This window comes from Callorhinus ursinus, unplaced genomic scaffold (assembly GCF_003265705.2).
Source record: "Callorhinus ursinus isolate GAN/ISIS: 27379988/994484 unplaced genomic scaffold, GSC_fseal_2.0 scaffold51, whole genome shotgun sequence".
NCBI lineage: Eukaryota > Metazoa > Chordata > Mammalia > Carnivora > Otariidae > Callorhinus > Callorhinus ursinus.
Genome location: NW_027397113.1, coordinates 6,084,164 through 6,106,232, shown reverse-complemented (window position 1 = coordinate 6,106,232; position 22,069 = coordinate 6,084,164). Strand labels below are relative to the sequence as shown.

The 22,069-nt window shown below is 50.3% G+C and overlaps 1 protein-coding gene and 1 pseudogene across 2 annotated transcripts; one reads left to right on the top strand and one right to left on the bottom strand.

The window, feature by feature from the left end:
- Nucleotides 1-2,110: 2,110 nt before the first annotated feature.
- LOC141370926 (uncharacterized) lies at nucleotides 2,111-9,441 on the top strand (annotated as a pseudogene).
- Nucleotides 9,442-10,633: 1,192 nt separating this feature from the next.
- On the bottom strand, nucleotides 10,634-17,096 carry BATF2 (basic leucine zipper ATF-like transcription factor 2). 2 transcript variants are annotated; one of them, XM_025878972.2, is made up of 3 exons: nucleotides 16,924-17,096; nucleotides 15,507-15,608; nucleotides 10,634-12,502 (listed from the first exon to the last, which is right to left on the bottom strand). In XM_025878972.2, exons 1-3 carry the CDS (start codon nucleotides 16,960-16,962, stop codon nucleotides 11,816-11,818), a joined length of 828 nt encoding a protein of 275 aa, XP_025734757.1. In that variant the 5' UTR covers nucleotides 16,963-17,096; the 3' UTR covers nucleotides 10,634-11,815. The 2 variants fall into 2 exon arrangements, with proteins under 2 accessions (XP_025734757.1, XP_025734758.1); XM_025878973.2 differs by having other exon boundaries at nucleotides 10,634-12,499.
- Nucleotides 17,097-22,069: the final 4,973 nt, after the last annotated feature.

The following is a 22,069-nucleotide window of genomic DNA, read 5'->3' as shown; positions in this document are numbered from 1 at the left end:
CTGTCAAGCCAGCAAGCAGGCGGCAAGAGGCTCCTGGCTACTAAGCACTGTCTCCTCTGTTCCAGGCTTTAGGGAGAGAAAAACATTTCCTGCCTTTGCCTTCAGATGTCCTCCTTGTCAGATTCTACATCGTTCCTGCCATGGTTTTTCCCCTGGACCTCCTATTTAACATTCTCCCTTTCTTCTTTCCTTTGCTAAATAACTGTTTATTGAAAGCACACTGCGTGCCAGGCACTGCGCTAGGCTCTAGGGTCATAAAGTTGAAGAAGATGCTTACTCACAATAGGTTCTCATTCTAATGGGGGGATTAGCATAAAGCAGCTTTTAATTTTTTTTTAAGATTGTATTTATTTATCTGTGAGAGAGAGCGAGCGCACACAAGCAGGGGGAGAAGCAGGCTCCCTGCTGAGCAAGGAGCCCTACATGGGCCTCGATCTGAGGACCCTGGGATCATGACCTGAGCCAAAGGCAGACAGACACTTAACTGACTGAGCCACCCAGGCATCCCCCTAAAGGATGATTCTTAACCAGCCAGGAGTCAGGAGGGCTTCCTGGAAAAGGAAACACCTAAGAGGAGTCCTGAAGGATGGGTGGCTCTTGGGCTAAGAGACACAAAGAGGGCATTCCAGGCAGAGGGGACAGCCTGAACAAAGGCCGGGCAATAAGAAATAGCATGCTGTGTGTGCACTTCTGTGAGAAGCTCAGTTTTACTCAGATCTAGGGATGGAGGAGTGGAGTGGCAGGCGATGGAGTTAATGAAGGAGATGGGGCTGGATCATGGAGAAGCTTGCGCTGAGGCATTTGAATTTATCCCCAAAGCTATTAAAGTGCTTTTAAAAGCTAGGTTTTGGGGGCACCTGGGTGACTCAGATGGTTAAACATCTGCCTTAGGCTCAGGTCATGATCTCAGGGTCCTGCTCAGTGGGGAGCCTGCTTCTCCCTCTCCTTCTGCCCCTCTCCTCCCCACCTGTCCCCTCCGCTCCTGCTCTCTCTCTCAAATGAATAAATAAAATCTTTAAAATAAATAAATAAATGAAAGCAAGCTAGGTTTTGGTGGGGCACCTGGGTGGACGTGGTTACGCGTCCAGCTCTTGATTTCTGTTCAGGTCATGATCTCGGTGTCTTGAGATGAAGCCAGTATGGGATTCTATGCGTGGAGCCTGCTTAAGATTTTCTTTCTCCCTCTCTCTCTGCCCCCACCCCAGCCGCTTATGTGCTCTCTCTCTCTCTTAAAAAAATAATTAATTAATTAAAATAAAAGTTAGATGTTGGTTTTAGAAATGCCTTCCTTTTCTGCTCTGTTGATTCTAATTCATCCTTCAAGGCCCATCTCAAAGTCTACCTCTTCTTGGAAGTCCTCTCGGATCCCCCTAACCAGAAAGATTGGCTCCTTCCTGGGGCTCTTTGTCCTGCTTTGTACTGACTAATCAGTCTGCCTGGAGGGTGGGAACTATAATTTGTCCCACTTTGGGCTCCTCATGACACCTGACGCGGGGTCAACACAAAGAAGGTGCTAATGTTTGATGAATGTGAATGAATTTGCGAATGGAGAAAGTTTTCTGGGCAGCCCAGCTCTCCAATCTGATTAGACTAGTTCTCAAATTTAAACATGTGTCAGAGTGACCTAGAGGGTTTGTGGACTCTGGTCTTAGCCTCCAAGTTTCTGATTCATAGGTCTGGGAAGGAGAGGGGGCCTGAAAATGTGCATGTTGAACATGCAGAGTGAGTTCCCACGCGATCATGATGCTGCTGGTGAGGACCACACTCAGGGAACCTTTGATGTGGCTGTGGTTACAATTCAGGTGCTCCTCACAGCCAAGCTGTGGGCCAGGCATTATCAAGGGGCCCTCGTTGCTGCTGCTTATCACAACCATCTGACCACCTGACCCTTCAGAGCATCTCTTCCTGGGATTTCCTTAGTCTTGCCTTTGTCCCGCCCCTTGGAGCTGGAGCTGGGCCTTAGAGTGCCCTCTCCTGGTTCTTTGCTCCCAGGGACTCCCCCAGGCTTCTCAGAGGAATGCTGGTCACATGGGTTCCTTTTTTTTTTTTTTTAAAGATTTTGTTTTTTAATTGACAGAGAGAGACACAGCAAGAGAGGGAACACAAGCAGGGGGAGTGGGAGAGGGAGAAGCAGGCTTCCCGCAGAGCAGGGGGACGCAGGGCTCGATCCCAGGACCCCGGGATCATGACCTGAGCAGAAGGCAGATGCTTAACGACTGAGCCACCCAGGCGCCCCTCACATGGGTTCCTTAACAGGCTTCTCTCCCACTAAATAGTTTCACCAGTGAGCCCCAGAGGACAGGACAAATCCTGGGTGTGACGTGTAAAGAAGCCTGGGATACAGCACAGCTCTTCCTAATAGGTTCAGAAAGGGGTCTTGTCCCCTTTAAGAGCCACTGCTTCCTGGACCTCTGCAGCTCCCCATCTCCCTCTCCCAGGGTGGGAAGGAACTGCTTAATTAGCAGCTCCACTTCCTGCAGCACCTGGGGCTCCCCCTCCCCTGAGCCCCTACCACTTCCCTTTGGGCTTCCCAGGTCAGTTCCCTACCAGGGCCAGGTGATGGTCCTCAGCCCTCTGCTGGGGGAGGCTGAAGGCCAGAGACTGGCCTGGTGGGGCCACAGGGAAAACTGACTGGTGCAGAGGGGCAGCCCTGGGGGTAGGAGCAGGGGGATTTCCTAAGGGAAACTATCATTTGATTGGCCGGTTTTCTCTCCTTCTTTGAGTGTTGGGTGTCTGGGTTCTCTGCAAGACTGTGAAACCCTGTGACTACCCAAGCGGGAGCCTTGTAGAGCTCAGGGATGCAATGTGTTGGGCTAGGTCTGCTCAAAGAGGCCTTAGAATCCTTCTGGGCTCCTCCAGTGCTGTGCAGCACTGCCGGCAGCCCCAGATGGAGTTGCAACCCGAGCAGCTGGTGGGCTGTCTATCCCCAGGTCCATGGCCAACAGTGAACACACCTTCATTGCCTCAAGCCTGATGGGGTCCAGTGCAGCCTCTTGGGAGAGATCATCAAGCGTTTTGAGCAAAAGGGATTCCTCCTCATTGCTATGAAATTAATTCAGGCTTCAGAAGACCTTCTCAAAGAACACTACATTGACCTGAAGGACCGACCTTTCTTTGGTGGCCTGGTAAAGTACTTGCAATCAGGGTCTGTGGTTGCCATGGCCTGGGAGGGGCTGAATGTGGTGAAGACAGGTCAAGTGATGCTCGGGGAGACCAACCCTTCGTACTCCAAGCCTGGGACTATCCATGGGGCTTTTGCATCCAAGTTGTCAGGAACATTACCCATGGCAGCGATTCCATATAGAGTGCAGAGGAGATTGGCTTGTGATTTTGGCCTGAAGAGCTGGTGGATTAGAAGAGCTGTGCTCAGAACTGGATCTGTGGGTGACAAGAGAGCAGACCTCAGTGCTTTGCCCACTCCATTCCCTCTCCCTCTCATGGGCAGGGGGGCAGGGTCTAGCAAATCCAGTTATTTTTGAGAACTTACTTATAATCTGGAGGGGAACTGGGAGCGCTCTCTGTTCAGTATTATGTGCTACCATCAGATTAAAAGGTTTCATTCCTCCCACCCCCCCCCCCCCCAAAAAAAGAGAATCCTTCTGAGCTCAGCTTAGACCTTGGAGGCCCTTGTGAATTTAGTAAAGAGAGTTGATTTCTGCTGGTGGTGTCTGCCATAGGACAGAAGCAGAGAACCCCAGCAAGGAGGTGAGAGAAACTCTGGAGAGACCCCTTTAGAAGACTGATCCTTGGAAAGGCTTTGTGTTTGGACATAACTGAGAGCCTTTAGGGGCTCAGGTATGCCAAGGATCCTCCAAAGAACATGATCTAGACAGTAGGTCCCAGTCCCAGCCCAGGGAGTCACATTGCCAGGAGGCCAGGAGGCACTCTGCATTTGTACCAAGGATTCCAAGTGGTTTTTGTCTAAATTTAAAAATATATATCATGAAAATCTTCAAACCTATAGAAAAGTTATACACCTACCTCTCTAGACTATCATTCTGATTTAACTCTACTTGCTTCATTACATACCCATTCATCTACCCATCCTTCTTGTCATCCATCAATCCATTATTTTTTGAGAATTTCAAAGAAGTTGCAGACATCAGTATACTTCCTGTAAATACTACAGCGTGTACTTCATTAAATAGGAATCATATTGATTTATGAACTTTTTCTTTTGAGATAAAATTTACATGAAATGAAATGACTAAATCTCAAGTGTACATTTGCTACGTTTTAACAAATACGTATGCCTGTGTAACCCAAATCCCTATCAAGATATGGAACATTGCCAACACACCAGAAAGTTCTCTCAAACCCCTTCCCAGTCAATCCCTGCCCCCACTCCCACCACCACCACCACCACCCCCAGAGGTTACCACTATCCTAATTTTTATCCATCATAGACTGTTTGCTTGTTTTAAAACTTTATATAAATGAAAGCATATAGTGTATACTATTTTGTGTAAAGCTTCTTCAACTCAGTGTAATGTTTTTGAGATTTATCCATATTGGTGCAGTTTGTTCCTTGTGATCACTGAATAATATTCTATTGTGTGAATGTACTACAGTTTATTTATCCATTTTTCCAATTGATGAGCGTAACTATTACAGCGATTGTTATGTTAATGACATAGGAAATGCCTATGCTATTCTTTTTTTTTAATGCCTATGCTGTTCTATTTTTTTTAAAGATTTATTTATTTGAGAGAGCGAGAATGAGAGAGAGAGAGAGTACATGTGAGGGGGGAGGGTCAGAGGGAGAAGCAGGCTCCCCGCTGAGCAGGGAGCCCGATGTGGGACTCGATCCCAGGACTCCGGGATCATGACCTGAGCCGAAGGCAGTCGCCCAACCAACTGAGCCACCCAGGCGCCCTATGCTGTTCTATTAAGGAAAAAATTTCAGGATACAAAATTTGTATACAATATGATCCTAACTGTGTGAAGAAAATAATTGATAGGAAATATGCTAAAATGTTAACAGTGAGCTTTGCTATGCTCTAAAAACTATTTTATTAATTTATTTTATTTTATTTATTTTTATAAATAATTATAGATTCACAAGAAGTTGCAAAGGCAGTACAAATATACACTTCACAAATATACACTTCATATACACTATACACTTCATCCATTGTCCTCAGTGATTACATCTTACATGACCTAGTACAATATTAAAACCAGAAAAATGTCATTGCTATAAAGTGTGTGTATAGTTCAGAATCATTTTATCAGGTGTGTAAATTTATGTAATCACCACATGCAAGGTACAGAATTGTTCCATCACCTCTAAGATGCAACCCTTTCTAGCCACACCCATCTCCTCCCCGACCGTCCCTAACCCTTTGCAACCACTAATCTGTGCTCCATCTCTATAATTTCATCATTTTAAGAATGTTCCATAAGTGGAATCATGCAGTATGTGGCCTTTTGAGATTGGTTTTTTTCACTCAGCATAATGCCCTTGAGACCCATCAAAGTTGTTAAGTGTTATCTGTAGTTCATTCCTTTTTATTGCTGAGTAATATTCAATGGTATGGATAACACCCCTCCCCCCCCACACTTTTCAAATTCCTACTGAGCATGAGATGTTTTAATTTTTAGGAAAAAAGAAAAGCACTGATGGGAGGGGGCAATGCATAGAGAAGCAGTTCACGCCTTCAAGGAAATGTGTTGAATTAAATAAGAGAATTTTAGGCTTGGGATACCCTTGGCAGTCACCTAGGTAAGTTTTTTATTTTGCAGGAGTCCTCCTTGCAGTCCTGGCAGGTAGTTGTACAGCCTCTGTGTGGATATTCCTAGTAACAGGGAACTCATTATCAAATAAAGCATTAAATCAATAACAAAATATGCCTTTCTTTCCTAGAGCCTGGGCATGACTGAGAGAAGATCTTTGTCACAGGTTATCTTTGCCCTACCGAGGGTTTCTTCCCTGTCTCCCCTAACCAGGTAAATATAAGCCCAAGACAGTGAGCAAAGCCTGCAGAGCCTGAGCAAGCCATTGGATATGCTAGATCCAGGAATGGACTCCCCAGGGGGATTTCAGTACTCATTTGCTTAGAAAAACAAGAGGCGGCAGACCTTTTAAAATAGAATGAAATTCTGCATGAGCCCACACACAAACCCACAGTCCCCTAGGAATAGTCTCCTTTCTGCATTGTAGGATGCCCCCCAAAAGGCACTGAACCACTAGTCCAAGAGGAAAGGCCTCAGATTCTCACCTGCTTCCAATCCTTTGTAGCTGACCTAAGATCACTTTCTCCTTCAGCTTTCCTCGAGAGCGGACTCTGATCTGTCCATGGTTCTGACTGCTAATGGATTTCTCTGGAAGGCAAGGCGAGGGTTCTTTCATTCGTTCCTTCATGATAACTAGCATTTACTGAGTACTTACTATGTGCCAGAGACTGTGATATGCTCCTCACATTTAGCCTCTTTTTATTTAAGTCTACCAGACATAATGAAGAAGAGCACAGGTCATACACATACAGCTTAGTGAAGTTTCATACAGTGAATTCATTTCATACAGTGAACCAAAACGAAGATCAAGACATAGAACGTTATCAGCACCCAAGAAGGCCTTTCATCTCCCCTTCCAGGTGCTATCCTCCAAATGTAACCACTGCCTTGACTCTTAACAGCATAGATTACTTTTTTTCCTACTTTTGAACTTTCTATAAATGGGTCATACAGATTGTCTTCTCTTTGGGGTCTGGCTTCTATAGCCCAACATTATGTTTGTGAAGTTTATTCGCATTGTTCTAGACAGTTGTAGTTTATTCACCCTTGTTGCCATGTAGCATCACCTTGTGTAAAACGTTCCTCAATTTATTCATTCTACTGCTGATGGGGCATTTGAGTTGTTTCCAGTTTTCTGGAATATCACTGATGGAAACATTCTTGCTCATGTCTTTAGGTGAACATACGCTTTTCCATAATATATAAGATATTGTATATACATGTATATATGAATATGTATACACATACACACATATATATTGGGTGGGAAATGTGGTACATTTTTCAATTCCCATTTTTCAGATGAGAAACAGAGGCTTGAGGACGTTGAGCCAGGAAGTAGTGGAGCTGGGACGTGAATCCTATCCTGTCTGGGATTGGAGCTCAAGTTCTCTAACCATCATGCTTTACTGCCTCCCAATGCATGGACCATTTAACAGTATTCATGATGTCGGGGCGCCTGACTGTAGAACATGCGACTCTTGATCTTGGGGCTCTGGGTTTGAGCCCCACGTAGGGTGTAGAGATTACTTAAAAATAAAATCTTTAAAAAAGCAAAAAGTACTCATGACGTACCGGACTGGTTGCTGCCATTGAGGGAGACAAAAAGATAGGAAGGCACAGTCATGCAAGAAAGAAATTGATAGAAGGGTGTGATAAGGAGTCTGAGGAAAAGGGGGTCATTTTTTTTAAAGATTTTATTTATTTGACAGAGAGAGACACAGCGAGAGAGGGAACACAAGCAGGGGGAGCAGGAGAGGGAGAAGCAGGCTTCCCGCGGAGCAGGGAACCCGATGTGGGGCTTGATCCCAGGACCCTGGGTTCATGACTTGAGCCCAAGGCAGATGCTCAACAACTGAGCCACCCAGGTGCCCCAAAAGGGGGTCATTTTTATCTTGGAAGATCATAGGAGGCTTCCTAGAGGAAAAAAAAAAAACATCTAAAGAGGAAAGATGGGGGCAGATTCTGGGCATGTCAGGGTGATGAGGGAAGGAGTGCCAGGCTGAGAGAGTCTGGGGACAGAAGAAGAGGAAGTCCTCATAGAGTCACAGCTACAAGGCCCTCAGAGGTCACCTTGTCCAGTCCCCATTGTCTACTCACCCATTTTTACATTGCTGGCTTCCAAATTTACATACCCAGTCTTGAATATTACCCTGATTTCTAAACTCTTTTCTATTTAGTTGGATGACAAATAGGCAACTCAGATTAACATTGCCAAGAGAGGGCTCCCGATCTTGTCCCCACACACTCCAAACTGCTCCTCTTCCAATCTTTCTTCTTCTTTGGAACTACCAGCAACCAACTACTCAGGCGCCCAACCACAGCATCATCCTTCCTTCCTCCCTTTCCCTACATCCAATCCATGAGCATGTCCCATCAGCTATATCTACAAAACCTACTCTGAATGTGAGCTCTCCTTACCACCTCCCCGCTACCACCCTGGTCATGATTACCATCATCACTCACCTGGATGACTACAACAGCCTCCTCCCTGCTTTCCCTGCTTCCATGCTCCTTTGGAAGGCCACAGGGAGAAGCCTTCTTTGCCTCTCCCCGCTTCCGGTGGTTCCAGATGTTCCTTGGCTTGGGGCTTCCTAACTTCAATCTGCACCTCTGTCTCCACATGGCCTTCTCCTCTGCACCTTGTCTTCCTATTATTGGTGACCTCCTCCTATTGGTCATTAAATTTCGGGTCCACTTGGATAATCCACAATGATCTCATCTTAAGATCCTTAACTTAATTACATCTGCAAAGATCCTTTTTCCAAATAAGGTCACATTCATAGGTTCTGGGTGGACATAGGAGCCATCATTCAACTGAGTACAGAGGTGAATCTCAGAACCTAAAAGAGTTTAAATTGAGTTTAAACTTTAGTCCTCCAGTGAGTAATTATTTTTCAAAGCATAAAAGACTCTTGGCCTGCACATACTTGCTATCTCAGCACTGACTGTCCATGCATCACTTCAAAGGTCATTCTGAGGAGGGAGTGTCTGCATTGTGTTTGCTGCAAGGCTCACTTAGGGCTATGAGTCTAGCCAGGGGCCTTGCCGCAACCCCAAACCCACCAGATCATTGCTGGGGGTATTGTCATTGCTACTAAGGGGCCAAAATAGTTTCCTTCCAAAAAACGACCTCCCCAAAGAGAGCTAGCTACCTGCTATGCTGGTGACAAAAGGAAAAAGAAGGGATCCAAGAAAGCGCTGGTTCTGACCAAGGATGGTAGGCAGCCTCTATGATGGATGATCCCCAATGATCTCCCCACCTAGTTTTTATGCCCTTATGTAATTCCCCTCCCCTCAAGCATGGGCTGGAGATACAATATAGTAAAATTGTCAGGATGTTATTTCTAAAATTTCCGTGGCTTCTCTATTGCTCACCTTTTCTCACCCTCTAGCTTTCTTGCTCTGAGGGAAGCCAGTTCCCATGTCGAGCAGCTCTGTGGGGAGGTCCCTGTGGCAAGGAACTAATCTCTCCAGCCAACAGCCTACAAGAACCTGAGGTCCTTGGTCCAGGGGCCCTCAAGGAACTGAAGCCTGCCAACAGCCTTGTGAGTAAGCTCAGAAGTGGACCTTCTGAGGCCCGCAGACAGCCTATGCGTGAGCTTGGAAGCTGATCTCCCTGCCCCAGATGACCCCTCCTATGATGCAGCCCTGGCCAACACTTTGGAGCCTGTGGAAGACCCTGAGCCAGATGCCCCCCACTAAGCTGTGCCCAGATTCTTGCCCCACAAAATCTGTGAGATGATAAAACATTTGTCAATTAAGCCACTACGTTTTAGAGTAATTCGTTGTGCAGTGATAGACACACTCAGATCTAAATTCCTAGGATATATTCGACTATGTGGAAGCCTCATGCTATAACAGTAGCTGTGTTTACAAATTTGAGGATTCACAGATATTAGCTCATATCCCTTCTCAAGAATCCTACAACATCTCCTCCTACTCCTTTTCTTTTTCTATTTTTAAATAAACATATCAAACTATAGTGACAGTTACACATTCTATTTTTTTCTGCCTCATGTGTTGTGAGCATTTCCCCATCTCATTAACTATTCTTCAAAGCATTCTTTATTCCTCGCACCTCTTCAGCAGCCCATTATAGGAGTGCGCCAATGTTAATTTAGTCACTCCCCTCTCTTATTTTTGAGTTTTGAGCTCAAGGTAGGGTTTTAACTCCTTGGGTCACATCTATGAGTACGTGCCAGCCCCTTCAAGCAGGGCTTATGGGAGGAATATGGGGTAGGTGGAAGGCAGGATCGTCTGTGTTTAAGTGCTCCTGATGTTGCATCAAGTCTGTGCTACTTCCTAGTTATGTGTCCTTGGGCTGGTTACTTAACACTCCCAGGCCTCAGTTTCCCCTTCTGAACAGTGGGAATAATATCCATACCTACCTCACAGAGTTACTGGAGGCATATTAGAGGCATAACCTGGAGTTAACCCAAGTAAAACACAGCACAGTATCTGACTATATTTAGGGTATATGGACACAAGCCAGACCACAATATCCTCACAAACACACACTCCGCTCCTCGTTGAGTCCTGGTCTATGGTGCGTTATATCAGCTCTTGTTCCAGACTCCAGCTGGCCTCCAATCAAAAGCACCTTGGCTTTCCTCCCACCAGTCTGCTCTCCATGAACCTGTGGTGACCCTGGCTCTGGCACCACCAACAGTCCTGCAACCATCACACCAGGCCTAGCTGTGTGGTCCTGGGCAAGTTCAGCCTGTCTCTGGGTCTCAGCTTCCTCATTTTCGATATGAGGAGGGGGTTAGATTGGGAGGTCCATGAGGGATTGCCCACCCCTAAACTCTAGACTATTACCTCTTCTTTCAAAGGCCCGTCAGCTTCAACCATGCCGAGTACAATCAGAGCTTTAAAGAATGGGCCAACGCAAAAAGAATTGGAAAACATTTTAATTTATTTACCATAACATGTGCCGAGATTTGTGCTCAGCATCCTGGAGTGTGTTAAATACTAGCATAGTGTCTGTTTATATGTGCGTGAAAATCTGGGTGAAGATGGGGCGCCTGGGTGGCTCAGTCAGTTAAGTGGCTGCCTTTGGCTCAGGTCATGATCCCAGGGCCCTGGGATCGAGCCCCACATCGGGCTCCCTGCTCGTTGGGGAGCCTGCTTCTCCCTCTCCCTCTGCCTGTCTCTCTGCCTACTTGTGCTCTCTCTCTATCTCTCTGTCAAATAAATAAATAAAATCTTAAAAAAAAAAAAAGAAAATCTGGGTGAAGAATTGGGGCTTCTCATCTCAGGCCCCTTACAGAGCTTGTCCTGAGTCTGAGTGAGAACCCACACCCACCCCCCCCAACCCCTACCCCAGCAGATACTGCAGCTGAGCTCCTGCTTGGGAGAGGCAGGGAGCTATCTGGGAATAGCCTGGGGAGCTGACCCTGGAGAATCTCCCAGAGGTCTTGGTATGGCTACGGGTTCCCCTCCTGCAGAAATCCCTGGGGGGACTGTTCCAGGCTTCTCCCCAACTCCAACCCACAGGTTCAGTTCCTTGGCACTGAAAACACTGCTAGGGAAGAAGAAGTCCACTTCTGGGCTCCTGCTTGGCCTCTCCCTATCCCTCTTGGACTCTGGACTAGCCCCAGCTAGGTTGAGGTTTCAGGAACTGCAGGGCTCCCCCACAAACCAGAAGAAAGAGCTCCTTCCTGTTCCCAGCACATAAACCTCACACCAGCCCCCAGTTTCTAGGACTTCAGCTCCTAGGGTGCCCGGGCCAGGATCCCACCAGGAGAAAGAGGAGCAGATGGTGGTGTTTCAGGTCCCCAAAAAGTCTGTGCGACCTTGGGCACATCACACGGCTTCTCTGGCCTCCGTCTCCTTATCTAAAAAAGTGGTGTGATCATCTGGATTTTGCAGAATGACCATGAAGTTGAAATACAATAATGGCGGTGACAGGGCCTGGCAGTGCTGGGCAGCAGTGATGACGTTCTCCTCCTGGTGAAATGCTGGGCCAGCTGGTCAGCCAAGAAAGGGAACCTCCAATGGTAAGGGAGGAGACGCCAGTGTGCTGAGGTTGCTACTTCAGTCCAAGGAAGGGGCTAGCTCGGCTCGCAGGGATGGGTTAGAAGTGGACTTGAGCAGAGGAAAGCAGGGGGAAAGCCAAGAGTGGGTGGGGGCTGGGATCCACACCCAGCCCTTGCTGATCTGCTGCCGATAAGGCCGCGGGCTTGTACTCCCCACCCTGCAGGCAGGCCAGCCCCAGGGCAGTTGAGAGGCTGTCAGGTGAGGACCCCAGCTTCCCTCTGGTGGGGTGCTCCATCACAAGGGGCTGTAGAGGGGTGGGCTGGGCTGGGGGACCGGGCAGGAGGGTGTCGAGCTTGGAGGAAGGCCTTGGCAGGCTGGATCCAGTGAGCGAGGCTGACTGGACAGGGCTGGGGCACAGTTGGGCAGGAGATGCGGTGACCTGAGTGGAGTCAAGGGACAGAGAAGGCAGAGGGGACAGGGGGAGGCCAGGTGAACTATGAGGCTGTGGATCTGGAGAGAGCCGGTGAGCCGAGGGAGAAGAGACTGAGGTCTGAAACAGGCCCAGCTGCTCCTGGCAGCCATGTTGTCCATGGAGCATGGAGTCCGGGGGCCGCTCGGTCTGGCCCCAGCAACCAGGGGTCACTGGAGCCAACCAGGTGGCAGAGTCCATGAGGCACAGGCGTTCATGCGCTTGCAGGGTCCGGCTCCACCACACCAGCTCCGCCTGCAGGGCCTGGATCTCCCTCCGCAGCAGATGGTTGTGTTTCTCCAGGGTCTCGTGCTGCTGGGGGCAGAAGCAGATGGATGGGGGAGGGGACGTCAGCCAGCATGAGTCGTGTACCCCGTCCCTAGCGTCCTTAACTTAGAGGGAAAGGTATATTGCCAACGAAATGTCTCCGCGAGGGCCCCTTGGCTCCTCTCTGGCCGGCTCTCCACAACCACCCAGCCCCTCTTGCCCATTCCACTCCTACTGGGGCTCCGACTGGCCTGCTCTCCATCCTCACCACCGGTCCCGTGGGCCAGCTGGTCTCCACCAGCCGGCCACCACCACTCACTTGAGAACTCCACGAGTATCCTGACTGGGGCGCCCCTGAAACCTCCCTGTTCTCCTGGCCCAGAGGAACAGTTTGGCAATTACGGGATCAACTGTACATTCAAGTTCAAGTCCTTTAAAGGCTCCCACGCCTCCCTGTGCACCGTGGCCCCAGCTCACACCTCCAGCTTTATCTCTCTGACTTCTCCTGCTCCCCTTAACTTCCTCTCCCTCCAGTGGACTCTGCTTCCTCACCACATTTCCTGTCTCCTCTGCCTGCACACTCTTCCAGTACCTCCTCCCCTGGGCTAATCCCGACGTGGCCTTCTCACGACAGCTTGGAGGTCATCCTGTTTTGCACACTTCTAGGCTGCTTCATGCCCCTGTCAGATCTCCCTAGTGCCCAGAACTGACTCACGGAGGCACTGTGGGAGGAGCCTCGGGTAGTGTTTCAGAGGGTGGCAGCATCGGAATGTTGTATTCGGCACCCCCGAATCAGCATCTGGTAGGTTCTGTTCTGCTGGACTCTGAGTTCTGAGAACCTACTGATAGCGTGCAGTTCTAAACGACCCTTTATAGTGACAGCAATGAAAGAGCTTTCTTTCCACAGCTCCTAAGGCTGAGTGACTTCCTCTGGTTCCCTCCCCTACCTCATCCCTTTTGTGGACAATTTTTATTTATCTTTTATTTATTTTTTTTTTCATTGATTTGAAAGAGAGAGAGACTGCGTGAGCAGGGGGAGGGGCAGAGACAGAAGCTCAAGCTGACTCCTTGCTGAGCACAGGGCCCTACTGGCCCCACGCGGGCTCCACTTGGGGCTCGATCTCATGACCCATGAGATCATGACCTGAGCTGAAACCAAGAACCGGACACTTAACCCACCGAGCCACCCAGGCGCCCCTTTCGTGGACAGTTTTTAAAAGGAGAAGCCACAAGGGTGTTTTACATAAAAAATGTTGCTGAGAGCATGAACTCAAAATGCTAACAGGCCTCAAAACCACTAGCAGCCCTACTTCCAGGCCGGTCTCTGCATGTGGAATGATATTTTTAAAACATGGCATTAGGTCACCTCTCACCTAAATTCTCCAAAGGCTTCAATTCACCTCCAGAAACTGAGTCATTTGCTGGTTCACTCCTTCGTTCCCTCACCATCTCTAGGCTGCTCACGTGTTACCTCCTCAGGGAAGGCTTCCCCAGTTAGGTTTCCGTCACCCCACCCTCCCCGCTCCCTTGCCTCTGCCCTGCTGTATTTGGCCCCACAGCGCTTATCACCAGTTGACATCCCCAATCCCCCATGGATAATTTATTTGTCTGTCTGGCTCCCCCATGAAAATATGAGCCCTGGAGAGGGTGGGGTAGGTTTTTGTCTGCTGGGTTCGCAGCTGTATCGCCGATGCTGAGAAATGTACCTGTCACATGGAAGACACTCAATAGGCCTTCTTAGAAGGAGTGAACACATGAATGCATGAAGTCTCTACCCTGCCAGGCGGGCACCATCCTGGTCCTCACTCACACATGCCCACGCCAGCACTATTTCATTTGCCGGCATGCCTTTTCCTACCTTCATCCGTTTGGAAAACTCCTATGCATCTTTCAAGACCAGCTCAGACTCCATCTCCATTATCACCCTGATGCCACTGGCTATGTGTTGCCCCATCTTTGTGCTCCTAGAGCACTTTATTCTGACTCTATCATCCGCTCCACAGGGCACGACCGAGTTCCTTCTGTTTGTCGGGCACTGCTCCAGGTGATGGGGAAACAGCAGGGGACAAAATAGTTCCCTGCCTTCATGGTGCTCCTAGTCTGGCGAAGGAGACGAGCAATAGACCTCAAATATGTAAGTTCAGGGCTAACAAGAAGAATAGAGAAGAGTAACAGGTAGCCGGCTCTTTAGATCATGTGATTTAGAAAGGCCCTTCGGAGGAGGTGACATTTAAACCAAACAACCGGAAAGAAGTGAGGATCTAGCTGGACTGTGGTCTGAGGCTAGAGAGAACAGTCTCTGCAGAGCCCCTGGGCTGGATGTGCGTGGTCATCGAAGGAACAGGGAGAACAGGGTGTGGGGTGTTAGGGGAGGAAACAGCACAGGGCCTTTGGTAGGCAGGGCTGTAGAATTTCACTCAGCACTATAAGAACTAAGGTGTAAGCATTTTTCCCAAGGGCCAGGTCCTCAGCCCAGCTCTGAATCCTTTCCCTGGGATGGAACCGGTGATGTCCTTTCTCTCTGCCACAGAGGAAGAAGAAAAGCTCCAAGGGTCAGCTTACCATCCAAGGTCAAATTACCATGCAAGGTTAAGAGGCAAGTACAGTGGAGCCCTCCCAGACCCCACTGGGCTCCTTTGCCTCCTTTAGTCTCCACAAGGGTCCTGCCAGAGGGGGATTATGGTCCCCGTTTTTGGATGAGGACAGTGAAGCTCAGCGAAGGAAGTGACTTGTAGCTATGAGTGCCACGGCTGGCACTCTAAAGCAGCCCATCTTAACCCTGAACGAGTTTCTCATAGGGTGAGTGTTTGTCTCCTCTCCCTAGATCTGGGGCACCTCAGGGGCAGGGCTGGGCTGCGGACACACCTTTGTGTCCCCAGAGCCCAGTGCATGTCTGGCACAGTTTGTACTTAGCACCTCTCTCGAGCTCAGGCAACCTGGAAACATACAGCAGTGGAGGGAGAGCCACTCACAGGCATGGAGGTAGGGATGGAGGAGAGGTGGCCAGGCCAGGAGAGTGGAGTCAGGGTAGGGAAAGGAAGGCATCCCCCACCTGGTGCAGGGCGTCCGCCTTGTCCGTGTGCTTCTGCCGGCTGCGCTGGGCGGCTGCGCGGTTCTTCTGCTTCTTCTTCAGCCTCTGACACTCCTCGGGGTCCTGCAGGATGTGAGGCAGAGGGCTCAGGGGTCCCGGCGGGGGCTTGCACCCTCTGTCCAGGCCATCTGTAAAGCCACACTCTCCACGATCCAATTCCCCAAGAGTCTCCTGTCTCCTAGAGGCCCCCTCTGGCTTTCTGGGCACCCACACACGGCATCGCTCGCAGGTACACCTTGTTGGAACACCTGCCTCACCCACACGGCCTGCTTACAGCTCACAATGGGGGAGGATGAATGGAGAAGCCCAAAGCCTCAGTTAGAATGCAGACAGAATGGACTTCACACCTACACTCTACTTAGCAGCCATCCTGCTTTGGGCAAATCGCTCCCTTCTGGAGCCCCGCTGCCTCATCGGTACAAGGGCCACAAAGCAGGCTTTGTGAGCTTCACCAGCAATGGCAGGGCCAGGGTCCGATTCGGCTCTGTGAGCCCAGGCCCAGCCCAGGCCCAAAGCTGATATTCAGTGCCTCAACAGATATTTATTGAGCACCTGCTGTGTGCCAGGCACCGAGTGAGGGGGACAAAACAGCAAATCAAGCAGGCAAAAATCCCTGCCCTCAAGTTGCTGACATTCTAGTGTGGCAGCAACCTGGAAGGAATGCATGAGTGGACCCAAAGCTTCCCAGCAGTGCCCCTTCCCCTCCCCTGGGCACCCCCCCTTAGGGGCTCCGTGAAACTTACACAAAGTAACCCCAATGCCCCATGTTTTGGAAGGTCGGGCAAGAGAGAATGTTGGAGACCCCATAGCCCAAATCCCCCTTCCCCTAGGTCACTCTGGGAGTGCCTTCTGACTGTAGGGAGCTCAGACAGGACCCAAGACCCTGCCCTCCCTGGCTGAGAACTCCATGTTGCTCAGTTCATGGTCACAAGAGGCCCATTGCAGGTTCTGGGAGGGCCAAGAGACTGGAGCCTGGGGGAAAGACCTGCACTTGACAGAAGGAGATAGGCTTCTGGTACTTGGGTCCTGGGAGAGGAGCAGGGCCTCCAAGGGGAGCCATGCCGCCGGAGAATTTGGGGAGGGAAGAGAATGCTCCCATAAGGGCAATGAGGGGAGGGTGGGTGTGGAGACAGCACTCTTCAGAAGCCGTGTTCTAAAACGGGAGCCTGGCTCTGCACTATGAGAGCAGGAAAGCCCTCACTTCAATCCCCTGGGGAAACTGAAGCCCAGAGAGGGGATATATGGGTCCCACGGTCACACCGCCCGTAAGCACAGAGCTGGGACTAGAAGCTCTGGCCATGTCCCTCCCTGCCTAGGAACTGGGGACGCTTGGCCATATTCCCCGTCTCATCCCCTGTCCCTGGTTCCCTGTACTCACCGTCCTGGTCAGCAGCCCACTGCCCCCACAGAGGTGCATGGCTTAGGCAGGGGGCGGGCAGAGGCTCAGTTCGGGTGTCCCTCTGCCACTGTGACCTCCCAGTGCCCTCTGGGGGCCCAAGGAAGTGGCAGCTCTTTAAATCCCCGGTGACCACTCCGCCCCCAGCAAACCAAGTTTCAGTTTCTTCTAAAGCCACTGGCTGCTCAGAATCCCTGGCTCGGGTTGGCTCACGTGGCTGGAATTTCCTAACATGAACTGGCCTTCCGGTTGGGTCCCTTTTCTGGAAGGAGAGCGACAACAGAGGGTGGCCAGAGGAGGGGACACCAGAAGTCTGTTATTGGGGAGGGGGTTGTGGGGGAGGGAGGGCAGGCGGCCAGGCACAGAGCCAAGAGGCGAAGCCAATGGGGAGCCGAGGGCTCATGTGCGACACGGGAGAGTCTCTGGGTGCCGGAACTGCCGGCGTCCAGGTTCGCTGCCCACCTCTGGCCCGTGGGAGCTGCGCAGCTTTGAGAACGTGATTCATCCTTGCTGATCTTAGTTTCCTCATCTCTAGCGGGTGTAGGGGGATGGGACAAGTAGCTACTCACAGCTTCACGGAGGAACCAAGCAAGATAATACAACCACCCCCAAACCCTCTGAGACCAATGTTGAGGCAAGTGTGCAAAAATAAGCAATGGCCCTTAAATAGGAGAACAGATGGATAAATTACTGTGTTTTCATTCAACAGACCACGCAGAAGTAGAGGGAGCGGTGTCTAGCGGTTAGGAGAACAGCCTCCAAGCTATGTGACTTGGGGACATAATTTCACCTTTCTGGGGCGCCTGGGGGGCTCAGCTGATTAAGCATCTGCCTTCGGCTCAGGTCATGATCTCGAGGTCCTGGGATCAAGGCTCCTTGCTCAGGGGAGCCTGTTTCTCCCTCTCCCTCTGCCTGCCGCTCCCCCTGCTTGTGCTCTCTTGCTCTCGCTCTCTCTCTCAAATAAATAAATACAATCTTAAAAAAAATAATTTCACTTTTCTGTGCCTTTGTTTTCAAATCTATAAAGGGGGGATAAAAATAATTCTGTCAGGAATGTGAAATGAGGTGAGGCGGGCAAGGCACCTGCAACCGTGCCTGGTACAGAGGAAGAGTTCGACAAATACTTGCAACTATGATCTGCTGGGCGATTCAGAGCTGCACTGAGCATCGTGCCTGAGAGTCCATCACGTCCAGTTGTTTGAAAATCACAAGCTGCAACAAGATCCGAACAACACCATTTTTGTAAGGTTTAATCATATGGATACGCATATATGTAATAAAAGTATAAAAATGTGCATGGGAATGAGAAACATGAAATTCAGAATGTGGTGGCGTGGGTGCACTGACACACAGGGATTTAGTTGTGTCTGTGGTGTTCTGTGGCTTAAAAACTCTGATAATATTATCTACATGTTGGGGTATACCTGTTTCCTTTTTTTTTTTTTTTTGTCAGAGAGAGAGAGAGAGAGAGGCAGACAGAGGGAGTAGCAGGTGTCCCACTGAGCAAGGATCCCGATGCAGGACTCGACCCCAGAACCTTGGCATCATGACCCGAGCTGAAGGTACACACTTAACCGACTGAGCCACCCAGGCGTTCCTGAAGTGTTTCCTAATAAATACTTCTATTAAAGACTTAGCAAACCCAGAAGCCTCAGGCAAACCAGCATGGTTGTTGCATCTCTAAGGGAGACCGTGCACAGAAGGGACATCTGTCTGGGGGACAGAGGAGCCAGGAACCCCGGTCGGAGAACAGCATAGCAACTGATGTGCGGTGCCCAGGGTCCCGTGGTCTGGTTACTAGAGCACCTCGGGATTGTTTCTGAGTCCTGAGGGCTCAAGGCTGATGGTGTGGGATCACAGGAATGGCAAATAGCGTAGATGTGATCTTCTGATAGGTAATGGTGTCCTGCAATGCGGTGTTGAGGGGTTCACAGCTGCCTCCCAGCTTCTTAGAAAAGAGCAGGGCAGATGAGTCGCAGCACCTGCCGTGCTGTGATTGATTAGTGATGTCTGCCTTAAGCGGGGCTGGGGGAATGGCCACCCCCTGCTCTGCCTAGAATTGGGCATGAAACCAGTCTGGGCTTTGGAGTCAGACGCGACTCTGATACTTGGCACTCAAAGGTTGATGACCTGCAGCCTCAACGTTGTCATACGTACGCTGTGGATGACAATGAGATCATACCTATTTTACAAAGTTGCTTTGAAGATGGAAAGGAATGAGCTGAGAAGAAAGCTCTCTGCATATGGGAAAGTGCTATCCCCCTAGAATCCATTCCCCCTGGTGAGATTTGTGGGAACCCAGGATTAATGAATCTTAATTTTAAATGCTCAGGCCGGTGGGATGGGTATGACAGCTGGGCCTGGCCCTCCTTGCTTGAAAGGGGTCGGGGAGCAGAGGCTGAAGTGGGGCACCCCATGCAGGGAGGCTGCCTCGATGACTCTGGATGATTTTTGTTCCTCGGAAACCAAGAGGGCCAGGTCGTCTTGCCTGAGGCGGGCACCTAAGGGACTCATTAAGCCAGTCCATGAGCTCCACAGGGAAGGATCTGGAGAAGCCACACACGTGATGTAACCAAGAAAAAAAAAAAATCTGCGGGGCAGGGGGGCAGTGGCTAGGGCCCAATCGTTCCCCACCTCGGCCCCCAGCCCCAGACCTGGACCCCAGTCTTTCCCTCTGCAGACCCTAGCTTTGGGTGGAAAGGAGACAGTCAGCAAGTGTGCCTGTGGCCTCTCTCAGGAGGCCACAGCCCTGGAGGAAGTTTGAAGAAGGCAGTGTTTATGGCTGGCTCTCCCTAAGGCGTGTCAGGGATGAGGGACACAGAATGGGTAATGTTTAACCACGAATGGCTGTGCATGGCTTCCCCAAGAGGTGGACGCCCTCCCAGGCCAGCAGGGCAGGCTTCAGGGTCCTCCAGGGCAACCTCCCACTTAGAAGGGGAAGGGACTAGTGCCCAGAGAGCCCAGGTGGACTGGAGGGAGGGGGCAGAGCTGGAGGGAGGACACATCTCTCTCCTCTGAGCCCTGAGTCCTCGTCCACGGCCAGGGCGGGAGGTCTTGATCCTCTAGTTCAAAGCCTGCGGGCCCTGCGAGGGGAGGCTGGAAGGCCTCCCCACACCAGAGCTACAGAGTGAGCTCTTGGGCAACGGGGTCGTTTCCTGTCTTACTCTCCAAAGTATCAAACACTGCCTCCACATAAGGGGTGATCAATTGATGAATGAAAGAATGCAAGTCCCGCAGACAGCTTGCCTGAAACCCCAAAAGCTTCCTGGACGAGGAAAGAAACTTCTGCCTTACTCATTCCCACAGGACCTGCCTTGGATTCCTGGGGCGGGGGGGGGGTCTCTCCTCAACCAACCTCCTCATTTTACCAGCGAGGAAACTGAAGCACAGGGAGGATACAGTCACACAGTTGGTTTGGGAGGAGCCCTGTCCCAGTTCCTTCCCACACCTTCCGGGCTTGGAGAGATGCTGGGGGTCTCCAGTTGTCCAGGAATGAGGACCCTCTGTCTAGGTCTCCCCAACCGCCCACCGTGTGCACCCCTCAGTTGAGGCCTGGTCTTCTCAGGATAGCAGAGAAAGAGGCCAAGTGGCTGCAGATGGGGCTGAGGCTGGCTATCGACTTCCCACTTGCAACTGTGGATGGACCTGCGTGGGAGTGAAGCCTCGGCCCACACCAGTTCACACCCCACCCAGGGTGTGAGACACACACCCAGCACATCAGCTGGCAAGGCGGGGTGGGGCGTCCGTGGCAGCAGAGGGCACTTCCTACTGGGGAAATCAGAGAAGGCCCTCCAAAGAAGAAACTCTTTAGCAAGGACATTGAAGGATGGGCAGGCTCCATCCTGGGGCCTGGAACTTGATCTCGGGCAAGTCACTTAACTCTTTCTGCCTCTTTTGTAAAGTGGGCATAATAATATAAGGATTTGATGAAGTCATATATGTAAAGGGCTTAGCACAGTGTCTGGCACATAAACATCGGTTCAAATTTTAATAAGGCACTCAATAAATAAATACCTGAGAAATTTTTGTTCACATAACCAAAGGCTTGTATTTTAGTTATTATTATGTATTTTAAGAAAAAAATGGTGGAGGGGCACCTGGGTGGCTCAGTCGGTTAAGCATCTGCCTTCGGCTCAGATCACGATCCCAGAGTGGGAGTCTTGGGATGGAGCCCCATGTTGGGCTCCCTGCACAGCGGGAAGTCTGCTTTTGCCCCTCCCCCTGCTCCTTCTCTCTCTCTCTCAAATAAAAAATCTTTAAAAAAAAGAAAGAAATGGAGTACAGGAGGGATGAGATTTTTTTTTCCCTAATGAAATACCTTTTTAGTGGAAAAAAAAAAGTGTTGCTGTCCACGTGTAAGCAGCACTTAATATTTGATGTCAGTTGCTCAAAATTTCTCATGCTTGTAAAGGAGTATTAATAACAGATGGGAAATTAGGATTCTCTGGATTCTTAGTTTTCCGAATGATCTAACTCAAGCGTAAGTTACTGGCAAGTCTAGAGGGTAACAGCTTTAGGCACAGCTGGATCATGATGCCCAAACCATGTCATCAGGAGCGAGTGTCTCACCCTCACTCTTCTAGAAAGATGACCACGAGGAGGGCGCATCCCACCCCTGCCACTTTCCCAGAGGTTCCCACAAAGGGCCAGGACTTGGTTTGGCTTAAGTCATGTGGCTATTCCTGACATCAGTCACTGCGGCCAGGAGATAAAGTAAGATAGGCCAGGCAGGGGTCTCAGGCCCATCCTGGAGCTCAAGAGAAGGGGTCAGCCCTGTTTTAACCCTAGGGACTATGGGTGAGGGAAGGGCAACCCCCATAGGGCTGTTGGCAGGAGAGGGTAACAGATACTGGGCTGACGCCACCACCTTGGCTCAGACTCAGACATGAGGAAGCTGCTGCTAGAGATGCATCCCTTGGTAGAGTCACATTCCCCAGATGGGATGGACTCCATGCCCCCACGTCTGACACCAACCCTGCACCCTCTCTTTCCTTTGCTTCACAGGGACCCGTGGGTGGAAAAGCAGAGGGGCTGCTGAGGGAAGGATTCCAAGTGAACCAAATGCTGGGCAGGGACTAGGGCAGCGACATCGTGGGGACTCCCCAGGGCCGGGTGGGCCGAGGGAGGA